Raw genomic sequence first — 10,000 nt, forward strand, 5'->3', positions numbered from 1 at the left:
CTCGACCGCATATTGCATGGTGCCTCAAGGTTGAATGAGCCACGAATGTGTTTCAATGTGCAGACATATGGTCGTGCTTCATACAACAACCTTTCCCATTACTAAGGAATGTCTTCCGAGAGCAACAGGTGGCTGTTATGGCCTGATGGCTGGCTGCTCCAGGGAAATCTCTTCAGTTTATTCCCATCGGCATGTCCCCGCATCTTGCTGCTGGCAGTTGATGAACCTCCATTGAGATGGTGTCTAACGATGGAATGTCTCTTCTGATATCTCTCTCTGTTTCTCTCTCTCTCTCTCTCTCTCTCTCTCTCTCTCTCTCTCTCTCTCTCTCTCTCTCTCTCTCTCTCTCTCTCTCTCTCTCTCTCTCTCTCTCTCTCTCTCTCTCTCTCTCTCTCTCTCTCTCTCTGTTCCATGGTCCCAGTGCCGTCTGCCAGCATGACCCGCCTGGCCCGCTCCCGGACCGCCTCTCTGACCAGCGGCAGCTCCATAGAGGCGGCCCGCTCCCGGACCTGCACCCACTCAGACAGCACCGAGGGGGTGGCCCCGGTCACCCAGACCATGGAGGTGTCCTGCTGAGGACGCCCAGCTGAGAGGGAGGGAGAGAGAGAGAGAGAGAGAGAGAGAGAGAGAGAGAGAGAGAGAGAGAGAGAGAGAGACAGAGAGAGAGAGAGAGAGAGAGAGAGAGAGAGAGAGAGAGAGAGAGAGAGAGAGAGAGAGAGAGAGAGAGAGAGAGAGGGGGGAAGGACGTAGACGACGGACTGAGAGAAAGACTCTCTGTATCGGGTGATACAGAGAGTGAGCAGATGAGAAGCGGGTGGAAGGTTGTGCAAGATCAGTAAAAGGTGTATAGTGGAGTTTTGGGGAACCGTAAGAGAGCCCCCAAAGGGAGGGTCCCGGAGGGGAGTGAGATGCATCGATCAGCGGGCACACAGAGCACTCCTGAAACAAGGTGTAGATAATGCTTTATCCGTCTCCCGTCTTACGTGTGTTTCCGCCACCTCTAAATATGCAACCTTGACCCAGTAATTGTCCCCCTATCGTTAAAAAAACAGGAGTTATCCAACATCCGTTTTGTAATTGTTACATATGAAACAGGTATTTCCATTTGTGTTGGCTCAGTGTATCCGCAAGACTTCTCTTTCCCCCTCCTACCGCTTTTTTTTCTTCTTCTTTCTCAAAATAAAGACTTCTGCCATCAAACCACTTCAACCTGCCAGTATATGATCCATGAGGCAATATGGGAAATCCCATGACAATATTATTAACAATGTATAATCTAAAATATCTGAGGATTTATTTAGAAATGAGTACATGGGGCATGCATCTCAGTGCTGAATCTCTCTCCAGGTGCCCACCCACAAACCTACCTTCTATAATACACTTCTCCCCCTCCCCAACAAGATGCTCCGAACCTCCCAGGCGTCCCAGTCACACCCTAACGGGCAATCAGCTAAAGTCACACTTTTCTGATGTAACGCTCACTTCAATGGATCAATGATAATGGATTCATGTTGTTCTACAATGCATTGGGGGCCCGAGTGCAACAATGGATTATAGAGAGAGAATAACTTACGATCTGAGAATGTAAAGGATGCAAAGGGTGTGCCGTGGAGAGGTTCAGTACGATAGGAACAAAGAGGGGAAAGTATTTTGTTTCCTTGAATAAATATTGCTGTACAATGTTGGGGGGGGTCCCTCGATAGGTGAAATGAGAGGTCGCGGATGTCATTTCCTTTATCCTAACAGCTGGTGTCCCAACCCTGCACTTGAGGTAGGATAGATGCTGGTCCTTCTCTTTTTTTGTTGCACTTTTACTTCCTTTGTACGTTTTGGGCATGTTAGCCTCCACAGGTAAATATTGTATTGTAACATACGCGCACACACACACACACACACACACACACACACACACACACACACACACACACACACACACACACACACACACACACACACACACACACACACACACACACAGCCACTGACAACTTTCTGTTCCTAATCCCTTCGAGTCATGTCTGTTGGTTTTTTAACAGTGACAGTAGGTTTTAATCTGATATTTGTTACTATGAATCTTCTTCTTACTGCCATTACGATGAATCTGTGTTGAGCAATAAGACGTTCTCCTATATTTGTTCTTGCTCAGACCATTTGTTATTGCCGGTGGCTTACATTTAAAGGTTGTTTCAAAGGCAAAATATGTACTTTATTAATATCCGGTCTCGGATTAATGAAATAAATCTTTTGTCTTACTTTTTGAGTTACTCTAACCTGCTTTGTTTTCATTCTGGTATGTATTGTAAGGTACAATTCTAATATATATCTATGAATATATGTAAACAAACATAGATACACATACCAAGTGAGCTGTCTCTGCCCATGTAATGATCATGTAATGAATAGAAAATAAAGATAATATCTCATTGAATGAGTCTGACCTGATCATGCTCTCATGACTACATAAACTACAGAAAGCATCCACAAATCGCATGCTTGCTTGCCAAAGCGGTTGTTAGTCTTGAAGTTTTAGTTTTAGATCAGAGTCTTTCCAGTGTTAAGCTACTTGTCTTAAGTTCCCACAATAAGCAGTATTTTCAAACATTTTAAGATACAATTCAAGTAAATTAAGAACTATGTGCAGGGTAAGGATGGCAATGACTATAGAGACATTTTTATTAAAGAAAAACAAGTGTTGAATGAAAAGAGAGTGCATAATATATATATATATATATATATATATATATATATATATATATATATATATATATATATATGAATGTACTGGAACAGTTCATCTCAATTAATCTACACATGTGCAGATTATGGTTGCGATGTTGTTGGCTACAAACCAAAGAAGCTACTCAAACTTAGCCTTGTAGGAGGTCATAAACCCTTCCCCATAGACATGTATCATTTGATCCACTGGGCTGTAGTTCAGCGAATAGATATGGTTGGACATTTTGCTGATGTGCATGCCGACGTCGAACCTCTCCACACCCGTGGCGGTGTCCAAAGAGTAGAAGATCTCCTCCACCTCCGGGCTGACGTAGCGTGTGGCGTAGAGGACGCCAAACGCCACGAAGCTATTGGTCGCCGAATTCTTGTAGACCGACGTGTGCCAGGTTTCACCCAGCACGGGCCGTCCGTCTTCTACCTCCACCCGGGCCAGCACCAGGTTGCCGCGGTCCTGGGTGGTAGTGTAGACCACCCAGACGCCGTTCTCGTCGGTGGCCAGGTCCAGGTCTGTGTACGGGTAGCAGGCTTCGAGGTGGCAGTAGTTGCCTTTGGAGTTGACCCTGCAGAGGAAACACCCATTTGAAGAAGCCCAGTTTAAATGGTTGCGAGAGACACACACCCAGAACGAGGAAACAGATTCACAGTTCATTAAGTGTTCTAACGATGGATGAGAACTGGAAGAAAACAGTTCCGTGGAGGTGTGCATTCACCATTTTTGCCGTGAAGGTGGTTAAACAGCCATACACATCTTTATGCATTTCATTTTCACCACATAGAACATGAATGTTTGAGGAGTAAAAAATAAAAAGGTTAAGCAAAGAATGTATGATGGCACCTGGTTCCTTCGGGCAGCATTGTGGATTGAACAGTCTTGCTGGTGAGGTTGAACCTACAGACGGCCGCCTCTTTGTAGCAGTTATAGTACAGCGCTTCTCCATAAAGCACAGCGCTCGGCCCCTGGATAGTGTTGGTGGTTGGGTTACTGGGGCTGATCTGGACATTGCCTGTAAAATAAATACTGGAAATTATACAGGAGAATACAGGTGGTAAAATGCCAGATGTTCATAGAGTTTCTATGAGTCATATGGAATACCTCATCATGTAAACATCTGATACCTTACAAGTAATACTACACAGCAATTGTACCATCCATAAAAATCCCACTTCTAATGACCCATGTTTTTTGCCAGGCTAAATGGTAACAGTATAAAGGGTTCTTGTAGTAGCCAGTCTGCAGAGTTGTCCCCATAATCTTAACAATAGTGGGTAGTGGGTCCTGCATAGTAAGTGTGTGCTGTTTGCCTGAAGCTGGCTACTCAGGTTCGTACCTGGAGTGCTGATCCCGACTATCAGGGCGCTCAGAGTGGTGTAGCGTCGCACATAATGGGCGTATATGTTGCTGGTGGTCAGAATCACACGCCAATACCAATTCTCCTTCCCAGCGTCTGGTTTGGGGTCACGACCCCAGGATCCGAACTTGTAAGAGCCTGGGTATTCTCCTGCTGTGTAGACCCTCGGGCCCGTCACGTTGACAAGTCGAGGACCGCCACCTAAAGGGTGACAACATGTTGGGGAGACAGGAGAGTGGTGAGGAGAGGAGCAGAGAGGAGAGGAGGGAAGAGGAGCAGAGAGGAGAGGAGGGAAGAGGAGAGGAGCAGAGAGGAGGGGAGAGGAGAGGAGCAGAGAGGAGGGGAGAGGAGAGGAGAGGAGGGGAGAGGAGAGGAGGGAAGAGGAGGGAAGAGGAGAGGAGAGGAGAGGAGGGGAGAGGAGAGGAGAGGAGAGGAGGGGAGGGAAGAGGAGGGAAGAGGAGAGGAGAGGAGAGGAGAGGAGAGGAGAGGAGAGGAGAGGAGAGGAGAGGAGGGAAGAGGAGGGAAAAGGAGAGGAGAGGAGAGGAGAGGAGAGGAGAGGAGAGGAGGGGAGGGAAGGAGAGGAGAGGAGGGGAGGGAAGAGGAGGGAAGAGGAGAGGAGAGGAGAGGAGAGGAGAGGAGGGGAGAGGATGGAAGAGGAGAGGAGAGGAGAGGAGGGGAGAGGAGAGGAGAGGAGGGGAGAGGATGGAAGAGGAGAGGAGAGGAGAGGAGAGGAGAGGAGAGGAGAGGAGAGATGATAGTGGACAGGAGAAAATAGCATAGTGGATAGGTGACGAGAAAAGAGGACAGCAGAGCAGAGGATTAAAGAGGAGACACCAACAGACCATGGAGAAGGAATGAATTGAATAAGTATCTTGAGGAGACTGAGGAGACTTGGTCAGTGTAACTGAAATACCATGTGAAGGATTGACTGTGGGAATAAGGTGGCGTCCATTCTTGCAGTGGTCCAGGTCTCTGGTGAGACGGTTGTTGGTCTTCTCTCTCCTCACCGTCTGCATGGTGTCAAACGCTTCCAACTGCTGCATCTCTTCTTTTATAGATTGCAGCTGAGAGACAGATAGGAATAAACCACGCATATCGTCATCCTTTTGGTGAGTCTCTTATTCTTGGATATTCTCTGTGTAATGTATACTACACTTATTAGTCTTGACCTCCAAAATGTTACTTTGTTTTTAAGGGTTGGAGTAGTTATGATATCTTTGCACCTGAAATAATTCACATTAAACGAAAGAATTAAAGGTTCTTTATTAAAATCATTTGCAGTGCCTTTAGTATGGTATGCTACTTAGAGCTACTTCTATATAGTTGGAACATGTTAAGGGGTTACCGTCTCAGACACGTCGCTGTTTTGTTGCCTAAACCCGAGGTGGGTGCTGTTGAGCCTGTTCACGAGCTGCTGGATCTCAGCCATGTCGTTGTGGATGACCTGCAGGGTGATGGCCCCATACAGATCCCCATCGTTCTCCTGCTCCAGCTCAGACACCACAGCCACCAGCTCGGGCAAGCGCTGCTCCAGTGCCAACAGCAGACCATCAAACTCCCGGGCCTTTTCAGAGAGATAGCAGTGTGTTCAGCGTCAACTGCAGCATCTGTTTACGTTGACATTCAGTGTGAGTCCAACATAAAGGATATTTATAGGAAAAGACTAGATTGACTAGAGTGTAAAGACACTATAGTGACAAGAAACCTCAAAGCATCTCAACCAAACCCAATTCAAACGCTTCATTTCAAACACATATTTGTGGGTGGAGCACAATGATATTAAAGTTATAAGTTGTATTCCATGAGTTTATGTCTTGAAACCTTCTGTGGATTGACTTCCTGGTTACATTTCACAGCGCCTCGCTCCACAGCGTCGAGATTGTTGTGAGGAAACGGTTTCTCTGCATTCTCAAACTCACAAATACAAGCGTCTAAGGCATAGGCCACCTGCAAGATAAGCCTTGTTGTCAATCGTTGCAAGCATGAAAAACATTGAGCATAGATTCAGGTTTCCATTTAAATATTGTTCATTTATTATAATCTAAAATTATATATTATGATATAATATTACACTGTTTCTATTGTATATTATATTCTTACCTGATGAAAAGTAATGTGCAGCGTGAAGAGTTGGAGAATCGTAGCAAGATACATGATGGATGATGAGCAACGGCACACTTTCAATACCCACAGTAAGAATCAGACCCTATCTCTCTGAGCAGTGGACACTCCCACTATGCTCCGCAAGCCCCAGCAACGCCTCTGATGGTGTGTGTGTGTGTTTGTGTGTGACTGTGTGTGTGTTTGTGTGTGCGTGTGCGTGCGTGTGTGTGCGTGTGCGTGTGCGTGTGTCTGTCTGTCTGTCTGTCTGTCTGTCTGTCTGTCTGTCTGTCTGTCTGTCTGTCTGTCTGTCTGTCTGACTGACTGTGAGAAAGTGTGCGTGGCTCTTATGCAACGCAGAAAAGTTAAAGTAAGGCTTTGGTCCTCATGTAAACCAACCAACAGGGAATTTGAGAACATGAAATAAACAAATACAGGAATTGAATATCAAAAAACATCTTGTTTCCACCTTTTCCCTGCAAGGGGACTCAGCATTACATCTGTTGAGGATGTTGGAGAACAATACTTGCAATGCTGAAAAATTATTACCAAATGGGGAACGGTTTTACATGACGAATGATGAAAGGGGGAACAGAGAATGTTTGTATTGCAATTATTGCAGCCAACACCCAGTTCTCAAAATTCATAATACCGTATTGCTTTTGCAAGGGCTTTCATCAATGAGCCCTAAGCTAAATCAGCATTTATTTTTTTGGCCTTATTCAGCACAATATAGTATCATAGCTGACATTCATTTACTAATTTAAATTGAGGGCACTCTGAGTTAGATGTTGGGCTGATAACCTGCATGTTGGTTTGGTTTGGATGGCCAAAAGTGGAGGAGTGGGGTTTGGTTGATTTACCTCAAGTGTTTGTGTTGATGTATTGATTTGATAGGGACGGGTCTTGACTTTGTTTTATGTCAGGTTCAGTGGCTGCAGCACAGATTAGGAGAGCATTCCGTTTGTTTCTTTTTTCTTGGTGTGGCGGCGACAGCGTGTAGAGGTCCAGTTTGGCAGAAACGTCCTCTGAGCCCTTCCTTGGGGTTCTGACTCCGATGGCGCGACTGCATGAGTACCTCACCGTATGCTGCAGAGGTCTAGAGGCCAGCTTACTTTGGTTCCATTACGTTTAATTAGGTGGAGGTGATATCAGATTACATTACGTTCTGTGTGGACTCAGTACTGCAAACCAACATTGTTAAAACGTAACCCAACAATAAACCCTGGGTATAAGGAAAGTTAAAATCACTCTTAACTAAAAAGAATGTGGTCCATATCCATAAGGACGAAATTGCTAAGAGAGATACGCAAAGAGAAATTAAAAGACAGATTAAGATAGACAAGAATACTTACAAACAAAAAGTAGAGCAAAACATGGCCCTGGGTGATTCTAGGCAGGCTGAGCAGCCAATCAAGGTGATGATGACCAGCGCCCCTCATAAGGGGAAGAGGAAAAACAACATAGCTCTTAAGGGTGGGGAAGGCCAGGATATGGCAAATAATCTGATGTTTTCTTCTCTCGTTTTGAAAAAGGGATTGGAACTAACACTGAACAAAAGCAGCCTGATCTAACAACCAGTCAGTATCAATATCTCACAGACAGAAGTGTGTGCAAAGTTCAAGAGAGTTAACACACGCAAGAGCCCCGGCCCAGACAACATCTGTGGCAATGTGTTAAAATTCTGTGCTGAACAACTGTCCCCGGTTTTCCCAGATATTTTCCAGTCCTCTCTGGATCAGTGCACTGTTCCACTTTTATGGAAAACATCAACGATTATCCCCATCCCCAAGATTCCTTCACCAAATGAGCACAACCGCTATCGTCCTATAGCATTAACTTCATTGGTAATGAAATGCTTAGAAAGGATAGTGAAAAATATATATTTTACCAAGGATCAACCATCTACTAGACCCTCTGCAATTTGCTTATCAGTCCAGCAGGGGGGTTGATGATGCTATTTTAACTTTGTACTGGATGGAGGCCTGATACTCTGGCTCCTTGACTTCCTAAGTCAGAGAGTCCAACAGGTGAAGGTTGGCTCTTCTCTTTCTGATCAAATCATGACTAATATCAGCTCCCCCGTCCCCCCAAGGATGTGTGCTATCTCCCCTACTGTTTATACTATACACCAACAACTGCTCCAGCCCTCACACTGGTGGGCATTTAATTAAGTTTGCTGACGATACAGCACTGGTCAGAGGTCAGCCTCCTCCAAGGAGATGGGCAGAACCATGGCCCAGTCCTACATGAGTCCCTTGACTCATGTAGGAGTCCCTTATCCATGGGCCGCCCATACGGTCTGTCCATGAGTATAAGTATCTGGGGGTGGTTTTAGACAATAAGTTGAAGTGGGACCAGTAAACAGAACTCATTCAGAAAAAAAGGACTTTAAAGGCTTTACTTTTTAAAAAGGCTGATCTCATTTGATGTAGACTGCAAAATGGCTAAGAGGTTCTACACTGCTTATGTGGAGAGTGTCTTGACCTCCTGCATAATCTGCTGGTTCGGCAGCGCGGCAGAAGCATAGAAGAGTAGGATTAGGAAAATAGTGACCACTGCCAGCCGGCTGTTAGGTAGTAATTTAAATAGTCTGGAAAACACCAACTGCGAGAGAGTTCAGAATAAAGCTGAAAAGATTTTAGAAAATTCAAAACAACCACTTTTTTCCACCTTTGAACTATTAGCTATTATCCTCAGGTAGCAGGTTTCGAAAATAGGATAAAACAGTCATTCATTCCACAATCCATCAGCTTTTTAAACAAACATTTAAAAATAAGGTTTTAATTGTTGGTTGAAAATGCCAACATCTTTAGATGTGTCCTTGAACTACGTGGGAAATTTGATTTTGGGGGCTTGTCTTGTCAGTGGTTGTTTATTTTTTGTTGTTTGTTTTTATGTTGTTGTCATGTGTATCTGTCTATTCACTGAGAACAATTTCCCCAAGGGGACAATAAATGATCTATCCATCTATCTAATTTGTATTAGGGTTGACTTATATTTATTCAGTTTGAGTTGATTTTTTATTTTATGTTTAATTCCTACAGGTTACTTATTGATAATATTTAAGATATTGGTTGCGGCTTCAAATTTAGACGACATCATTCAGGTCCCTTCTGAACATCTTTTAGATTGTTGGACCAAAGACCAGTTGGTTCAAACGACAGATCTTTATGGGGTTGGATCTTTAAGTCCCTTCACAGACAAGCATAAAGATAACCACATTACAAAGCTTGATTCTTTTCCACTTCCACGTTGGGAAAATGTTGTTGATCCGGTAGGATCCTCGAATTATGACATCAAGTTTGATCTTCTTAAGTTTACTGGAAGGTTCCCTTATCTCCTAAAGCAAGTTGGATTTTAGCTGTTTATGACACCCTCTGGCCAGTATACATTAATGCCTTTTTGTTTTAATGCAACGTACTGGAGACTTTTCAATGCCTTATAAATCAGTGATAAATCTGGTCTGTGGGTTTTGACAGTCATTTACAATGACTTCTGTGCTCCGTATGTCCTACACATCCAAACTCTGTTTGAAAGTTTGGCATGGGCACACCTGACAGTTAATCTGGCCAGATGTGACTTTGCTAAGGTAACAGTGACATACCTGGGCATATTTAATAGTACAAAATAATGGTGGCAGTGTGACCTCACACTGAAAAGGACAAAGTGAAGCCAATGAAAGCAGTGAGATCAGTGCATGTTGCCATTCAAAGCACTTGCTTGGGAGTATCAAATAATACCTTTTTGCTTATCCTGCTAATAATAAAGATGATGATCTTCTTCTGTTTCATAATTACCATCAAATTATAACA

The 10,000-nt window shown here is 44.2% G+C and overlaps 2 protein-coding genes across 16 annotated transcripts in view; one reads left to right on the forward strand and one right to left on the reverse strand.

Annotated features, from left to right (window-relative positions):
- ndrg4 (NDRG family member 4) overlaps positions 1 to 2,428 on the forward strand; it is a 30,180-nt gene extending 27,752 nt beyond the window's left edge. For 13 of the 15 annotated variants that reach the window (XM_030365686.1, XM_030365688.1, XM_030365690.1 and 10 more), the window contains one exon: positions 422 to 2,428. In XM_030365686.1, coding sequence (XP_030221546.1) covers positions 422 to 576 — 155 coding nt within the window. In that variant the 3' untranslated portion in view covers positions 577 to 2,428. The remainder of the gene's footprint in view (positions 1 to 421) is intronic. The other 2 variants (XM_030365685.1, XM_030365698.1) reach the window with 1 other exon arrangement.
- A 226-nt stretch (positions 2,429 to 2,654) lies between these two features.
- On the reverse strand, positions 2,655 to 6,338 carry LOC115550552 (olfactomedin-4). The gene is made up of 7 exons (XM_030365701.1): positions 6,186 to 6,338; positions 5,907 to 6,032; positions 5,431 to 5,649; positions 4,999 to 5,149; positions 4,065 to 4,286; positions 3,572 to 3,740; positions 2,655 to 3,296 (listed from the first exon to the last, which is right to left on the reverse strand). Exons 1-7 carry the CDS (start codon positions 6,237 to 6,239, stop codon positions 2,858 to 2,860), a joined length of 1,380 nt encoding a protein of 459 aa, XP_030221561.1. The 5' UTR covers positions 6,240 to 6,338; the 3' UTR covers positions 2,655 to 2,857.
- Positions 6,339 to 10,000: the final 3,662 nt, after the last annotated feature.

Source organism: Gadus morhua, chromosome 9 (genome assembly GCF_902167405.1).
Source record: "Gadus morhua chromosome 9, gadMor3.0, whole genome shotgun sequence".
Taxonomy (NCBI): domain Eukaryota; kingdom Metazoa; phylum Chordata; class Actinopteri; order Gadiformes; family Gadidae; genus Gadus; species Gadus morhua.